The 16766-nt window shown below is 60.0% G+C and overlaps 6 protein-coding genes across 6 annotated transcripts; all 6 read right to left on the reverse strand.

Annotated features, from left to right (window-relative positions):
* Positions 1-943: 943 nt before the first annotated feature.
* Positions 944-2965, reverse strand: LMJF_30_2880 (conserved hypothetical protein; the record flags this gene model as incomplete). The annotated part of the gene is made up of 1 exon (XM_001684842.1): positions 944-2965. The coding sequence occupies one exon, from the start codon at positions 2963-2965 to the stop codon at positions 944-946; it is 2022 nt and encodes a 673-aa protein (XP_001684894.1).
* A 722-nt stretch (positions 2966-3687) lies between these two features.
* On the reverse strand, positions 3688-5061 carry LMJF_30_2890 (conserved hypothetical protein; the record flags this gene model as incomplete). Its single annotated transcript, XM_001684843.1, has 1 exon — positions 3688-5061. The coding sequence occupies one exon, from the start codon at positions 5059-5061 to the stop codon at positions 3688-3690; it is 1374 nt and encodes a 457-aa protein (XP_001684895.1).
* Positions 5062-6724: 1663 nt separating this feature from the next.
* LMJF_30_2900 (putative aldehyde dehydrogenase) lies at positions 6725-8482 on the reverse strand (the record flags this gene model as incomplete). The annotated part of the gene is made up of 1 exon (XM_001684844.1): positions 6725-8482. One exon carries the CDS (start codon positions 8480-8482, stop codon positions 6725-6727), a length of 1758 nt encoding a protein of 585 aa, XP_001684896.1.
* A 2020-nt stretch (positions 8483-10502) lies between these two features.
* On the reverse strand, positions 10503-11666 carry LMJF_30_2910 (putative mitogen-activated protein kinase; the record flags this gene model as incomplete). The annotated part of the gene is made up of 1 exon (XM_001684845.1): positions 10503-11666. The coding sequence occupies one exon, from the start codon at positions 11664-11666 to the stop codon at positions 10503-10505; it is 1164 nt and encodes a 387-aa protein (XP_001684897.1).
* Positions 11667-13144: 1478 nt separating this feature from the next.
* Positions 13145-14515, reverse strand: LMJF_30_2920 (conserved hypothetical protein; the record flags this gene model as incomplete). Its single annotated transcript, XM_001684846.1, has 1 exon — positions 13145-14515. One exon carries the CDS (start codon positions 14513-14515, stop codon positions 13145-13147), a length of 1371 nt encoding a protein of 456 aa, XP_001684898.1.
* A 1267-nt stretch (positions 14516-15782) lies between these two features.
* LMJF_30_2930 (conserved hypothetical protein) lies at positions 15783-16358 on the reverse strand (the record flags this gene model as incomplete). Its single annotated transcript, XM_001684847.1, has 1 exon — positions 15783-16358. One exon carries the CDS (start codon positions 16356-16358, stop codon positions 15783-15785), a length of 576 nt encoding a protein of 191 aa, XP_001684899.1.
* Positions 16359-16766: the final 408 nt, after the last annotated feature.

The raw sequence follows: 16766 nt of genomic DNA on the forward strand, positions 1-16766 counted from the left end.
TCATAAACGCCAGGCGGCGACACCCGAAGATCTGCACATTCTCCAAGTCCAGCGCCACGCCGTTGATTGGATTTGACGCCTTCTCGACTGCCAAAACCATGACGCTTCAGCGAATTGTGATGAAGCCGACGCGGAAGAGGCACTGCAGACCCAACAAGCACAGCCCCACGCCGTACAGAGAATCCCATGAGAGCCGCCGTGCGGCGATGCTGACGGTGGCGCCCGTGATGCTACTCACACCAACCTTCGTTTGAGAACCGAGTCACGTGAGCCTCTGCCGGAAAAGAGCCGCCGGGGCATTGGTGGGCGCAGAAGAGGCGAGGAATCGCAAAGGCGCTGGGGAAAGGTGGGTGGGTGGGGGGAGAGAGGGAGTGAATGGGTGGAAAGGGCAGGGTGGTGGCGGTGATGCGAGACAACACCTGTGCGCATGTCAGACAAGGGTTCATGGATGGGAGAAAAGAGGGAATACGGGGCACGATGAAGGCGGAAACACTTTGGCACGCGTTATCGAGCTTACCGCGGAGTACGCTTCCCTTGTGACGTACGTGGCCAGAGTCTTGGGTGACGCTGCTTCTATGCGTGTGTGGGCCCCGCTACTCTCTCTTCGTCTGGCACCTTTTTGCTCTGGTTGCGCCATCGACACCGCGGTGGGGTGCTGTCAAGGCGTTCTGCTTTCTCGTGTTGTGTGTGTGTTGGGAGGGGGCGTGCTTAGCGGGTGCGCCGTGCTACACGTGGGGTCTTAGATGTGCATCCGAGGTGTGGGGAAAGAGGGGAAGCGCGTGTGAGAAAATGGGAATGGCGCTTCCGTGCGATGTGCGGGGAGACACGGGAAGGAGAGAGGCTGGCGGCTGGCGTCAACACGGGACTACCTCCAGCGTCCACCGTCGTGGCTTCCCCCTCTTTCCCCCGTCTTGCTGCTTCACGCCTTCAGCAGCGGCCGCAACTAGTGCGACTGGAGGAAGCGTAGAGCGATGGCGTCCACAGCTGGGCTGATGGCTCGCGTCACATGGCGCACCATCATGCGGTCCTGCGGGGTGCGAGAGCGCCGTGGTATGCCTTGAAAAAATGCGAGCGATAACTCCCACTGCCCTTGAATAGCGGCAGCCCAGAGGCCCAGGCGCTGGCTGTAGTTGTCCAGCGGCAACCCGTCCTGCCGCGTGGCGTCGAGTACCGCAATGGCCAGATTCCACTTGCCAGCCGACACGCATGCCTTGACGGCGATGCGGTGGGCGAGGGGTGGTACCACCATCCGCGGCTGCGAGGCCTTCGCTGCGTCGTAGACGCGCAACGCCGCTTCCCACTGCCGCGCCGCCACGCACGCTTGCATAACAGCGCATAGGGACAGCGGGTGTGGGTCGACGCGGACGTCATGGAGCTGGGCATCGAAGAGCCGCATGGCAAACTCCCACTGCGCACCTTTGGCACACAGAAAGAGAAGCGCCATGGAAGTCTGTGTCGAAAGCAAATGCACACCGCTGTCCATGAGCGTGGATCCGACGGAGAGGGCCGCCTCCCACTGCCCTGATTGCTCGCACAGCGTCACCAGCTCCATCATGCCAGCGGTCAGCGAGGCGTCGTCCGCCTTCGACATCCACGAGAGTGCCTCCAGCGCCTTCTGCCACTGCTGAATCGCACTGAACGATCGCACCAGCGTGTGATAGGTTGAGCCGACGGCGAGGCTGTCAATGAAGTCCTCCTTGACGGCCATGTCGTACACCGCCGCCGCTTCGCGCCACGCGCCGGCCTGGTCACACTGCGTCAGCAAGATAGCCACGGTGCGCTCGTTCGGCTTCACATCGGAGGCGCGCGCCATGTGCAGCAGCTGCAGCGAGGTGACCCATCCGGGTGACACCTCCATCAGCCGACAGAAAAAGTCCGCGTCGGCGGGCAGCAGCTGCGCCGTTTCCTGGGTGCGGTAGAGGCACTGCAGCATGTGCAGACACGTTTCCCACTGCCGCAGCGTGGCTGTTTGCATGACAAGCTGCTGCACAAGAACAGGATCGATGAGGGCGCCGTGCGCCAGTCCCGATTCGAAGAGCTGCCGCGCCTGCGCCGTCGCCCCACTCACGGCGAGATACGGCACCAGAACGCCAAGAGAGTAGGCCTCGCCACACGGGAGACGGTGTTCGGCGTCCTGCGCCACAACCAAGGCCGCCGACCAGCTGCCGTGCTCTTCGGCCAGGACTCGAATCGCGTTGGTCACGTCTAACGCCCAGCCTCGCGTGGCGCAGTGTTGGAGAATCGGGTTCACGTTGTCTGGCCGCAGGAGGGAGGAGAGAAACAACGGTGCTGGTGACTGCGGCAGGTACTCGCAGAAGTGCAGCGCTTCCTCCCAGTAGCCGGTGCGTTGAGCGGTGTGGCAAAGCACATGCAGCGACGAGGTTTTCACAAGCGCCGAGTCGGTCGACAGGGTGCTCCTGGCAAGCTTCCAGACTCGCTGAGCGATGGGTGTGTCCGTCGGTGCGCCGAAAGCGGAGGAGGCCCGATGCGATTGAGGGACCTCCGCATCTGTTGGGTGCCCTTTCGTGCCCGCCGCTGCCACCGCGAGAGGTCGAACACCATCAGGTGGCACAAAGCTGGTGCGTAGCACGGCCTGGGCAGCTGCGTTCGCAAAGGAATGCGCCTGGGCGCGCTGGTGCTGTGCATACCGGGCAAAGTTCACGACATCATCGGGTCCACTAGAGGTCGCCAAGGCTGAAGAGGATGACAGGGAGGAAGAGGATGCGGAGGAAGACAGCGTCTTTGTCGCGGCTGCCGGCGCTGTGGCAAAAGAGGGGGCCGTTCCGGCCGAATGGTGACTGCGACGACGCACGCTGCGCGCTGCGTTCGAGGCTAGCGCCGTCAATCTGCGGTCCTCCTGCAGCGTTTCACTGAAAACACGCCGCAGCACGCCACAACAGGCGTTCACGTCGCCCGCCACCACCGTCTGAGCCAGCAGCGCCACCAGACCACCACCCGCTTTCATGACCACCCGAAACCTTTACAAGCAGAGAAGGTGGAAGGCGAGAAGAGCGCGGCACGTCTGACAGCGGGCGCGCCACCCGATAATGACCAGAAGGGAGGCGAAGGAGAGACCATTATAATAGTGAAGACATTGAAGAGGAGCGAGGAAGTGCGCAGGGGCACGATGGTGGCAGGCAGGAGAGTGAGAGAGGGAGAGAAGGTCGACCACACCGATATGACGCCTGCTCGAAGCTCAGAAAAGAGCCAAAACCACAGCGACACAAGCACGGTCCACGATGGGAAGCCGACGAGGGCACAGATGGTCGCTTCCTTCTCCCCGCCCCTTTTCAACGCAACTGATTCGGCCATCTTCGCGCTCTCGCGTGTTTATTTGTGCGTGAGTTTTCGTGCGTGCTACATGCACGCAGCTTGTCTCTTATTTCTCTTTCCGTCTGTACCCGTGCCCAAGAGGGAGGGGGGGGGGAGGGGAAGGGAGGCTGCAACAGCGGCTGCGCGCGCCACCTGCACGTAGGCGTGTGGGCCTCCCTTTGTGTGAAAGCGCAATCAGCAACGAGCGAGCACTCGTCTCACCTGCGGACGCGTCGACCCGTAACCGCGGGATGCAAACAGCAAAGTCCTCAACAACACCCCGATACGCGCGCTCTCAACTTCGTTCCACTGGCTCTCCTTAGCGGCGCGCATGGGTATGACTGCACACCATCCCTGCTCAACCCTCACGCATCCTTACGCTGGCGCCGCGTTCGCCACCCTCGCAGCAGCTGCTGCGGATACCTCTCTGCTAGTGTCTTCGGGTGCGCCACGCATGGTCAGCGACTCACGCTCCGAGAGAGACGGGCAGAGTACCTTCGCCCCATCCTCCACACGCTTCAGCACCGCGCCGGCGTCGCTCTCATACAACGCGCTCACCTGCTCAACCATATCCTTCAGCTGCCGCAGCACCGTGTCGTGCAGCAGGTTGGTGTCCGCCTCGATGCCTAGCTTGGCCCACTCGCCCTCGACGACCAGCTGGGCAGCGAGGTCCTCGGCGGCAGGGGCGCCAAGGAGAGGAAAGAGGCGCAACAGCGGCACGACGTGGCCTGTGCGCCACTGCTGTCGCGCTATATCCGGGGAGGTGTACAAATACTGGCACCGGTACTTCAGGGCGGGGAACAGCGCTTGCTGGACACACACCGCCGTCGCGAGGTCGGCTGGCATCGCCGAGGTAGCCGACTGCGGGTCAAGACCGCTGTGTCGCGCCCAGTAGAGGGAGGCACGCTGCAGGTACAGGGGGTGCGACCCCACCTTCCGGAAGACGTGCCCCCACAGCGCGCGCGCGAACGGCTTGTCTGCTGGCCGCCCACACACCCGCTCACCGGTGAAGCGATACAGGGCTGTGACGTCGACAGGACGGAGCTTCTCCACGGCGCCTACCTTGTTGTAGTCGGCCGGGATCATGCGCTGCAGCAGTTTCTGCTCTTTCCTTTCCAGCGCAGCACCTGTGCCCTTCGTGGCCGAGCCGCCGTCGCCAAAGATCATGGCCGCCAGCTCCTTTACCTTTGCCTCCAGCACCTCGCGCGGCAGGTACGCGCGGGCTTGCATTTCCGCATCCGGTATCCCACCCACGTCCTCTTCCACAACACGCATCATGCACAGGTAGTCATGTGCCTCGAGAGCGGCGTCAGGGTTCAGTTCACGACGTCGCGGCACCCGGCACGCCTTCTTGGCCTGTTGCAGAAGATGCAGCTCGTATTGCAAACGAGGCGTGATGGCCGCATTCACCTGCGCAAGGCACGTGAGCAGCGCACTGTCGGCCACCTTGGCCGCCTTGCCAGTCTCCATCAGTGTCAGCTGACGATCCACCAGCTCGTCGTACAGCTGCCGTCTCACGTAGTAGACATGGGTGTAGCGCAGCAGCAGCTCCGGGTCACAGGAAGCGAGGTCAATCTCGAGAAACTCGCTGGCCTGCTCCTTCACGTGCTTGCGTGACGCGTACCACGGAAACACTGGCTGCACCTGACGCAAAAAGCGCTCTTCAACGGCGAGGTTCGGCAAGGTGCCCAAAAAGACACGGTAGTTCGTTGTCGCCACATCGCCACAAAGGCCGGGGAACACCGACATGAGTAACGACGCGATGTGTGTGTGTGTGTGTGTGTGTGTGTGTTTGTGCCTGTGTCTTCTTCCAGGGTTGACGGCGCTGCCCTTCTCCTGCACTTTCCGTTGTGTTGTTGTTTGCATTTCAGCGGCGCAAGACAACGCATGAAGGAAATATATGCACGTGTGCAGGGCAGGGCAAGAGAGGAAGGAGAAGAGGGTGAGATGCTGGTGTGCGAGCAACGAAAAAAATGGGAAGAGGGCGATGCTGGCTCACGCGCATCAAACGCCTCTCGGCAAAGCACAGCTCTTCCCGCCAGCGGTGTGACCCTCTGCTTTTCCGCAGGAGAACACCACCGTCTGCTGCCTCCGCGCAAATGTGTAGCATCGCTAGGCCTCGCGGAGAAAAGCACCCCAGGGCCGTACAGGTTTCGGATGCGTCGCGTTTTTCTTTGATGTATTTGTTTCGGCTGGCCTTAACGGGTGCCACGTTGAGGGAGAGAGAGAGAGAGAGAGGGGGGGGGGAGGCGGGGAGGTCCACGCGCGCGCGTGGCGCTTCATCGTTTACATTATATAAAAAAAGGAGGTGGGAGGGGGTAAAGAAAAGAGGCGTCGACGGAAAACGACCACATGCACGAAGCGCAGGATGGCAGAGCGCGACGCAGAATGTGGGAGAGATGGTGGTGGTAGGGAAACGGGGGATAAAACGGAAACCACTTTTACTTCGTCGCCGTTTGGCGAAGGGCAAGCGACATCACAGTACTGACCTGTGTCATCAGCGGTCTGCGCATTGCTTTTCCCCATCCATGACTCCTCGTCGCCGTGCCAGCCGTGGAAGCCCCTGTAGCAGACGCTGCTCTTCCTACGCCACTTTGGGCTTCACCTTCCCATTCGGCTGCGCCGCCGTCCTTCTTGTTCGTCTTTCCTCCGCACCTCCGTGCGAGAAGGGTGTGCGTGTGTCTTCATCGGCGGGCACAGCATCTGCCCACACCGACACACCCACCCGCGCATATACCAGGGCTGAGGTAGAGAAAAAAGACGACCAAAACAAGGCAGCGCAGTGGCGTCTGGCGAGCCTTACACACGCGTTCCACCACCTTTGTTTCTTTTTGCAGACGAAAGAACCGTTTCTTTTCTCTTTTCCCTTGCGTTGCCTCATGATCTCTCTTTCTTATTCGCACTCGCGGTGCGCCTGTGTGCGCGGTGTCAGGTCTCTCTCCCCCCCAACCCCTCCCCACTCATCTCTGTGCTGCCTTGACGCATTCGTTCACACAAAGGAAACGCGCACGCACCGGCGTCCCATACACGCAGACGTAGCCCCACAACGGCCCTCGTCAGATGAACGAACACCTGAAGAGGAAAGGACGCTCGAAAAGAGGGAGACGCACCCGCCTAGGGCCCGCTCCTCAGAACGAGCGCCCTCCCCCCTCTCCTGTAATCAACCTTTCTCGAACGCGCGCATGTACGTCATCGGAAAATGCCTCTTGTCTGTGAACTGTCTTGCACTGGGCTGCTCTCGTGCTGTGCATCCCGTGCTTCGGCGGCCGTCACGTTGTTTGTTTTTTGTTGTTGTTTCTGGGGGGGGGGTTCATATGGGTAGTCGAAGAGCAAGGGAGCTTGTTTGGTGTCGTCGTCGGATGCGGTGGCGGCGCTTCTCTCCTACTCCGCCGTTTGGCGCCTGTGCGGCCAATCACGCCTTCTTCTTGTCCGTGCCGTTGCTCGGCTTGATGACGAGCAGCTTGCTGACCGAGGCGATCATGCGCGGCAGGCGGCCGTAGATCACTTGAGCGAGGTTCTCCATGAAGGTGAAGGCGGCCGGGCTGATGGGGTACTGCAGAATCAACGGGATGGTCGTCTTCACGCCAGGAATGCGGTCGGTCGTCGAGGCACGCACGATGCAGTTGCCCCGCAGACCCTCGCGACCCGCAAAGCGGTCAAAGCCGCTTATCTTCACGCCACCAAACGGCAGCGACTGGCATAGATAGTTGATGCCAAAATCGTTGATGTTCACCATACCCGTGCGGATGCGATCGGCGATGGCCTGCGCGCGCGGGATGTCGGCGCTGAACACGCTGGAGCCGAGGCCGTAGGCACACGCGTTAACCATCTTCACGGCGTCCTGGTCCGTCTTGAACTTCATAATGACCATCACGGGGCCGAACACCTCCTCCTGAGCGATCGGCATGTCTGGCGTCACGTCCGTCAGAATCGTGGCGGGGTAGAACTGGTCGCTCGTGGTCTTGCCGCCGCAGATGAGGGTGGCGCCTGCCTTGACCGTATCGTCGACCAGCTGCTGGATCTTTGGGATGGCCGCCTTGCCCATTGTCATGGCGCCGAGGTCGTACTGGCCCTGCGAGGCGGGGCCCTGGGTGAGGGCGCGCGTCAGGCGAGTCACCTCGAGCACCAACTGGTCGTGGATCTTCTCCTGCACCAGAATGCGCTCGAGGCCGACGCAGTTCTGTCCGCAGTTCTGGAAGTTGCCGCGCATCACGACTGGGATCACCTGCTCCAGGTCAACATCCTCGCAAATGATGGCCGGGTCCTTGCCGCCGAGCTCCAGCACAACCGGTGTCAGCGTCGCCGCGGCGTTGCGCATGATGATCTTGCCAACGCTAGGGGACCCGATGAAGGTGAGCTTGTCTACCGACGCCACGACAGCCTCGCCCGTCTCCGCGAAGCCTGTGAGGAAGGACACGAGATCCGGCGAGTAGCCAAGCTGGCGCAGGCCGTCCTTCACGATAGACTCGTAGTAGGAGGCGTAGTAGGACGAGTACTCGGACACCTTCCCGACGAAGGCGTTACCGGCGAAGAGGGCGGAGATCATGGGACCGTAGATATTGTGGAACGGGTAGTTCCACGAGACGATGGCGCCAATGACGCCGAAGGGGACGTAGTGCACGCTGGCGCGCTTGTGGATGGTCATGAGGCCGACATCACGCACCTCTTCTTGCAGCACCTCCTCACCGTGTGCTGCAGTCCAGCGCAGCTTCTCGAACGTGGTCAGCATCTCACCAAGCGTGCCATCCATCATCGTCTTGCCGCACTCCACGCAGGCCGTCTGGCAGATGAACTCCTGGTGGGCGAGGATGTAGTCCATGAGCGCGAAGAGCAGTTTGCGTCGGGTGGAAAAGGGAGTAAGGGCCCAGACCTGCTGCGCTTTGCGGGCCTTCTCCACCACTTCGCGCACCTCTGCCGGCGTGAACGCCTTCACGGTGCCAATGGGGACGTTCGTACCCTTATCATAGCACTGAATCTGGCCCTCGCCGGCGGAGCGGGGGTGGAGAGGCTCTACGGCCGGCGCCGCCGTGAAATTCACCTCTGGCAGCGGCACCTCGATCGTAGGCGCGGTGTAGCGGTCGAACGTCTGCGCCACGCACGCCCACAGCCACTTGAAGACGGTGTAGGCGCGCAAGCAGAGATCGACCATGAGCAAGTTGCAAAGAAACATTTTTCTTTTCGGTTACTTGGTGTGCGTGTGTAGGTGTGAACGGCTTCTGTTTTCGTATGCTCTTGCCGCTGCTGGTGCTGGCAGAGGCGCTCACAAGTCCCTCTTGCTTGTCGGCGTTATCGATTCCGCCTTCCGCCTTTTCGGTTTCTCTCGTGTGTTCCCGAGGCGTGGCAGAGGAAGGGAGAGCGACGTCTTCTCACGCACACAGACGCACAAGCGCACGAGCATGCAAAATGGAGCCAACGTGGAGGAGAGGAGACAGAGAGAGTGAGAGAGAGAGAGGGCAGGACGGGGAAACGGCGAGACGGACGGCAACGGCAAGAAGAACACAGCAAAGGCCTTCTCCTCCAGACAACAGCAACAAAAGGGAAACAAAGATGCTATGACGGGGTGAATACGAAAGAATGGTGCACGGCTGCTGGCAGCGGCATTTATGTGTTGGTTGTTGACGTGGTGGGATGGACACGTATATGCACGCATAGAGTGCATGACCCACGCGTGCGCCGTTTGTGTGCGTGTGCTCGGACACGGGTCCGAGTTGAAGGGGTAGGTGGTGTTGGAGGAGGATAGATAGAGAGATTCGTCTATCGCCGCTATCGCATACAATAGACGTAACGGAATGCACAGACGCACGTTAACACACACACACACACACACACACTACGACACGATGCGAAGGCAGAGCAATGTGGCCATACGAGCCAACTCCATCATGCAATCTCTTTTCATCCCTCTCCGTTCACCTACAGACACACCTGCAGTGACTGTCGCCGCAAGGCACCTTCTTCCAGTAGCTCCGGCGTTCTGTGCATCGACTGCATGAAAGCGGGAGGGAGAGTAGGAGACAGCGGAAAAAATCGGCCGCCTCCTTCACCGGCGCGCCCTCTTTGTCTTTACTTTGCGTGTTGTTGTTGACGAGCATACCTGTGTATTTGTGTGTGAGGGTCGCGCTCCTCAGCTTCATTCGAAGAATCTACAGGGGCCAAACAAAGCCACCGGCGACAGAGCATGTGTGTCTCACTGTCTGTCTCTGTGTGAGCTTAAGGCCTTCTTTTTTTCTTCCCCGTGTGTCTTGTTCATCTCTCCTTTCCGCCCTCGACACAGGAGCGCGGAGAGGTAGGCAGGGAGAGAGAGAGAGAGAGAGACACGTAAGCTTTACCATCCCACGGAGATTAACACACACACACACACACACACACACACACACACACAAAAGGAGCCGCCGACGGCCCAGCAGCAACGAAATCAAGCATCACACAACGGAGCGTTTCAATTTCGCTGTCACACAGTGGATACGGGAGAGGCAGACGGCATGCTTCCAGCCATTTCGCATTCCTCGCCTCCCTTCTTCTCAGGTATGTACACACACGCACACACACACACGCACACACACGCCATCCACATGTCACCACCGTCGCCATCACTTAACTGCCAACTCCGACATCAACATTATGCCACATCCTTTCCTCGTAGCTGCAGAGAAACAAACAGCAGGAAACGCAGCTGAATGGATGAGAAGCATGACGGTGGTGGGCGCATGAGCCCAACAGATCACATGCTGGGCGTGCGTGCGTGTGTCTACGAGCGCTCCTTCCGCGTTCACCCATCCGTGCTGCCCTCTTTTCGCCTAGTGTGAGCATGGCCACCAAAAGAGAGGAACGAAAAAGAGGAAAATGGCAAGCGGGCATGCAACGAGTCTGCGTTAGGAGGCAGCACGCCACCGCGAGTGCCACTCCTCTTCTCCCTCCATGGCACACGTCCACACCGCATCAGATTGGCCTCTTGAACGGTGTTGTGCAAACAGCGCAAATAGGAACAAGAGAAGGCCAGGCGTGTGTCCACCCTACCTACCCCTCTCCCAACACACATGCGCACACGCATCCACGCATCATCAAGAAAAATGTAAGTGTGCCTCTCTTCACTGTTAACGGCGCAAGCTTGCTAGCGCATGTGCGTGTGTGCGTGTGTGTGTGTGTGTGTGTGTGAGTGCGTCTGCCTAGCGCATACTGCTGACGATGCACTACTGCTTTCTGTAGTACTGCAACTCGTCCCAGATGGCGCGGCGCAGCTGGCACTCGGAAACCTCTGCGTGCATGTCGAAGCCGAGGTCGAGCTCTGGAGGGGCTGGGTAAGACTTGCAATCCGGCCCACCAACGCTGCTGAAGAAGGGGTGCTTGAGCGCCTCCTGCGCGGTAATGCGCTTGTTCGGCTCGAAGGCGAGCATCTCCGTGACCAGTTCCAGCCCATCCCTTGGCAACTTCGACAACAGCTGCGGCAGCGGGCGGGTGCCCTTGTACTTCTTGGCAATTTCGTTCATGTTGGCCAGTCCGGAGCTGCTGCTGCTACGTTCGATGAAGTCGACCCCAGTGATCGGAATGCTAGAGAGTACAAACTGAAGCTGGTGAATATAGTCACGGCCGGCGAACAATGGCCGCTGCATAGCGTACTCGGCCATGACGCAGCCGACCGCCCAAATGTCGATCGGGTAGCTGTACGGACACATGAGAAGCAGCTCCGGTGGGCGGTACCACCGGGTGACGACGTAGTCGGTCAAGTCTAGCGGCTCACTCAATCTGTGCAGGCCGGCGCGCGCCAGACCAAAGTCGCATACTATCACCTCCTCTGCATTCTTCTCGTCACGCAGCAGAATATTGCTGGGCTTGATGTCACGATGCACTATGCCCATAGAGTGCATGTCAGCCAGACACCGAAGCACCCGAACGCTGATACGACGCAGCAGGTCTATTGACTCGCACTTGTTCTGACGAATGATAGAGAAAAGATCAATGTCATAGAGGTCCGTCACCAAGTACAGGTCGCGAAACTCCATGATGGGGTCTCGCGGTGGCAGCACACGAATCAGCCGGAGAACGTTGCGACAGCCGCACTCTTTAAGGATGCGCAGAAGGAGTATCTCGCGCCATATGCGGCGGCCATCGATCAAGTCTTCAAACACGCGACTCACGCGCTTTATCGCCACCTCTTGGAACGTGCGGTCGTCTAACGCAGCACACACCACACCGTATGCACCGTGCCCGATTACGCTCGTCACGGTGTAGTTGTCATCAATGTCGAAGCTCTGCCCTCGCACGCAGTACACCTTTCGGCCGCGCTGCGTTGAGACGAGCTGCACTGCATTGGCGGAGGAGCCAAAGCTGCCGTTGGCGGCTGCGTTGGACGCCATGCTCGCACTCCACTGCGGGACGCCGACGTCAGCCTCCAGGACTATGCGAGATAAGGAGGGGAGGGAGAGGGAGCTGGCAAGCACCGAGGCACGCACAAAAGCAAAACAAAGTCGAGGACAGCTCGCACCGTACAGAGAATCACACGGCGGCAAAAGGACGCGAAATGGCGAAGCGTGCAAGATGATGTTCACTCGAACGTATACAGCCACAGTGAGGTGGAGGGAGAGCACACATGAAGAGTTCTGGTCTCACAGGTGGGGGAACGGGCAGGCAGGGGGACAACAGAGGCGCGTAACACAACTGCGATACAAGATAAGAAGTGGTGAGAGCAAAGGAAAGAAAACGGGTCGGAGGAGGTGACTTAGGGCGTGTCCGAATTCTCACGAGGGGTAGTGAGTGTGCTTGGATGTGTGCGTGTGTGAGCCTGTGTAGAGGACCGAAGGGGTGAGGCCCCGAGCAAGTAGAGTTCAGAGGTGTGGCGCGTAGGAGCTGCCCCGCGTAGGTGTGAGCGTGTAGGAGGGAGGGAAGGAGAGGGATCTAGCTGTCTGCTGACGCCTTTGCGGGTATGTGCGTCTGTGTGTGTGTGTGTGTGTGCTACAATTTCCCTTTAGTGTTGTCGTCGTCAGCGACTAGCGTGAGGTGAGGGACAGCGGGGTGAGTAGAGTAGAGGCACAGGCGAAGAGGAGAGAGGGAACAGATGGAGTGGAAAGACCTGCCACGAGGTCGGCTTGGGAAGAGGGCCGACACACACGCACCGGCTCATGTGATGCCGTATTGCTGCCGCGGCCGCCCGCGGAGAACCACGGCGTGTCGAGTCGCGCGCGTGCACAAGCGAGCGTGGTGTTGCTTTCCCTCGTACATTTCCTCGTTGCGTGGCCCCATACTTCAGCGTTCGTCGACGCCGATGATGAAACGAGGGAAGAAAGAACGGGAGAAAACTAGATGACGGTCGAACATATATGATGGTCCGCTAGCGGCTTGCGATTCTCTAGTTGGACCTCTTCCGCAAAACAGTGCGCCTCCGTTCATGTGCGTGCCGCAGCTGGTTTTGTCGGTTGCCTTTGCACCCACACCCCCAAACCGACATTCCCAACGTCTCGTGTGAACACACACACATACACACACACACCTACACATATGCACACCTACACAGAAGCAGACCTGCAAAATATCTATGAGTACGTGAGGCTCTTTTTTTCTGTATCTACCTCACAGGGCACACTAGAGAACGCACGGTAATGGTACACGAGTAGAAGTGAGTGGGGCGCGGTGAAACTTCATTTGCACGCACATGAGCTGGTGCATCCGTGGCGGCCGATCCATGCCACAGACGCACGGAAGACGCCGCAGATGCGGCAACGTAGCCGCAGAATACTCGCCCTCTGGCCCCCCTCACCACCACTCTCTACACCGAAGGAGAGAGCAAGACATGCGGTGGCGACTCGACCGCAGAGAGAAGGCGGCAGCTCCCACGACGTCAGCGATCCGGGCTCATGATGCCACCGATAGACGCTGTAGTCTTCTGCCTGGGGGAACCGACAGGCGACGGCTCCGGCGTGGCTTGCCGCTGTAGTGGGCGAGAGAGACGGACGGAGGGCGATAGAACCCTTGCTTCAGGCACATCACCACCTGCGTGAGAGCCACGCGTCTGGTCTGTGTCGGCGGATTGGGTCTGACTACGGTGCCGGGAGCGGGACTCCTGGGAAAGCACTCGCACACGTTCCAGCAGTTGCTTCATCTCCTGCTCCTGTGCTACACGGCTGTCCACGAGCGCCTGCTGTGCGGCCGCGATTGCCTGAGATTGCAACCGCAGCGTGGCTTCCATGGTGGCTCTTTCTTGCTTCAGCTGTGCCGCCTCAGCAGAAGCCTGGAGCAGTTGCTGCTGCCACGCCCTCTCCTTGCGTTGAAACTCGGCGACGAGCGCCGTGTTCTCTTGCTTGAGAAGGTTCTGCTCCCAGGCGGGCGGCGCGGCCGCGGAGGGGCTGAGCGATGCGATGCTGGTCACTCTGGACGGTTCCAGACGCAGAGATGGTCGCGGGGAGGTAACGGCGCCGCTGGCATCTCCTGCCGCCGTGGGTGCACCTTTGCTGCCCGACGTCAGCGACTGCCGCAGCTCCAACAAGCGGACCTTCTCCTCCGCGAACTGCTGTGCTTTGCGCGCGTCCTGAAGAGCCTTTTGCAGCTGCGATACGACGGCGCTCGACTCGGCATCGCTAGAGTGGTGGTGGTGGTGTTGGTGATGGCTGTGCTGCTGCTGACGGGAGTGCAACAAGGTGTGCGATACGGCTTTGCCGTTCACGGTGGACCCGTTCGCCACTTCCGAGACGACCGTGTCGTCGCCGCTCCGCTGCACGCTCTCGAGCTCCGCGCGGAGGAGCAGCAACTCTTTCCGATGCGCGCGGCGCTGTTCTGCCAGCGTGTCTTCGGTGTCACGTTGCGCGGATCGCGCCTCCTCCAGTTCTCTTTGGAATGTCGCTGGCAGCGGCACAGAACCATCCTCGCCATCGCCTGGAGCGGTGGCCGCACCATGTGGGCGCCGCGTCGAGCGCTGTTCCTGCTGCTCGGCCCACTCCTGCGACACCGCCGCTAGAAGCAATTCGTACTCCCCGTCCGTGTGGGCAAGGGCATTCAGCGTACAACTCATGTGAAGAGGCGACGCGCCGCTGTTGCTGCTGCCGGCCGTCTGCCGTGCCCGCTCCGCATCCACTCCGAGGGGGTTCGAAAATGAAAGGAGTGACTCTCGCACCTGCTGCATCTCGGCCGCGGTTGCCAGCATCTCCTCAGCTGACATGGACTCATCCATATATAGGAAGACGTGCTGGCGCGATGCCAGCAACAGTGCGGCCATGTGTGCCGTGGAAAGATGAGAGCCGACAAGCACCGCACACGTCTTGTTTCCCTTGTACTTGAATACGGCAAGCGAGATGACGCGCAGGGTGCGAAGCACCTCGTCGACTGTCTCGGCAGCGTCGCTTGCGCGAAGGGTCTCGCACACCGTGGCGCCGCCGTCGTAGGCGAAGAGGAGACACTCTTCGTACTGCAGGGGAGCTGCGTTGGTACCATTCCGGCCCTCGGGTGCTGTCACGACGGGCCGCAGGGCGATCTGACGCTCATCAAGGGCCGAACGATGGCGGGCCTGATCTCGGAGGATGCAGTGGACGACGGCGTCGCCGAGTCGTCCGTGATGCACCTGAGAGCCTAACAAGAAGAATATCGAGTAGGCGTACGCCGGCGCTGCTGCCATGGATAACATCATCGCGGACGCCAACTTGCTCGGCAAGGCGAGCTCCACCACATTGTCGGCCGCCACTAGTTTCCCGTTTAGTGAGAGCGTCTGCGCATCCACTACGTGCAGCGGCACATTGTCAGACGTCCGCACGCCATTCAGGCAAAGCGAGGTCAAGAAACGGCCCATCACAAGTGCATCGCTGAGCTTAGCCCGTTTTTTCCAGCGCTTACAATACTGTTGTTGCGCGCGCTATACTCACCCGTGCGTGTGCTCAGTGGGGCAGAGGCACGGGAGGGGACGGAGGGGAGTGGGGAAGAGAGAGAGAGAAAGGCGTGGTGAGGGTCCACTGCAGGCCAACCTCCTCCCCCACCCCTGAATGGCATGAGAGGAACGTGGGGGAGCAGGAGTAGGCAAGGCACAGGGTCAGTAAACGGCAGGAGAAGCTGTGTGGTGGTGGGTGGCATGCACACGCATGAGAAGAAGCATATGGAAGGGGGGGGGTAGTGGCGTCTGCAGAGAGCAGCTGAGGTGCTTCTCGCACAAGAACGCCGCTCACAGCCCCGCGAGGCTTGCTTTCTCCCTCTTTCGTTCGGACATCCGGTAAAGTAGCAACGTTCATCGGTCCGTCTTTTATTGAAGTCGTGTACACAGAGGCTGCGCGAAACGAAGGCGTGACTGCGATCAGGTACGCGTGTGTGTGAGCGGAGGTAGCGCTCGGAGTGGTGGTGGTGGGTGGGCGAAGTTGTCACGAGCTGGCAGGACGCGACGATAGTGAGCGGGTAGTAGGGTGGTGGATGATGCAACCCACGACAAACAACGGACACGTCCAAAGGCAGACGCGCGCACCCTGACTGTGGGTGAGCACGAGCGTATCTTTCCGGGTCGGTTAGAATGGTGCCTCGAAAGTCATGTCGTGGGGCGGGGGGCTAATGAAAGCGATCCAGCCAGCTGCTTTGCCGCTTCGACGCATGGCCCACCAAAATTCGTCCGTCTGCAGTCCTTCCACCGCACTCGCGCCGATCTGGGCAAGAATGCGGTCTGGAAACAAGTCAGGGTTGTCCTTGACAGAGTCTACGAGGTCCTCAGCAACGCCGATGAGCTCCTCCTTCACCCATGCATCTTGAATGACGTCGCGCACAACAAAGGTACGCAGCGCAGCGCGGGTCGGAGTGTCACCTGTGAGTTCGTGGATAAAGAACTTCTTAAGGTGGGCCACCACAACGGGGTGCGTGAGGACATGCAGCCCAAACGTGCGCAGCTCCGATAGCACTTCTGGGTCGTGGAGGGACTTGTCGACAACTTCTCCTGAGAGAGCGATGGCAGCCAGCTGTACTATCTTCTCATTCCGGGCTGGATGCTGATGAAAGTATGTCTTGTACACGTATGTGCCGCCCAGTGCTGCCCCCGAGACGCCGACCGCTGCAAGACTCCAACGAACAAGGGAGTTGGCAGAGATCGGCATACCCAATCACCTGTGCCCTCTGATACTCGGCCCTTCTCTATGAGCGTGTGCTGGTCTGCGCGCGAAAGGGGGTCCGTGTCTACTGCGCAAGAGCAGCGAGCTGGCGTGAGTGGAGGTCACGCTCGCTTGTGATGTGTACCAGGGCAGTGCAGCTGCAACAAAAAGAGGTCGAGATCAAGTCGGGGATGCCGCCGCTGGCTTCTGGGATGAAGGGGTGTGCATTCCTCACCAGCCTGCACGTGCACACACACACACACACACACACAAAGCAGAGAGAGACGCAAGAGATGAGCCGTGGAAGCATGTGTGGGTACGGCTGCATGTTTGTGCACAACAGAGACATGAACGGAGAGGCGCGAGGTGAAAGGTGCACCTGGCATACAGAAAGACGTCTCCCTCACACACGCA

Source organism: Leishmania major, chromosome 30 (assembly GCF_000002725.2).
Source record: "Leishmania major strain Friedlin complete genome, chromosome 30".
Classification (NCBI taxonomy): Eukaryota; Euglenozoa; class Kinetoplastea; order Trypanosomatida; family Trypanosomatidae; genus Leishmania; species Leishmania major.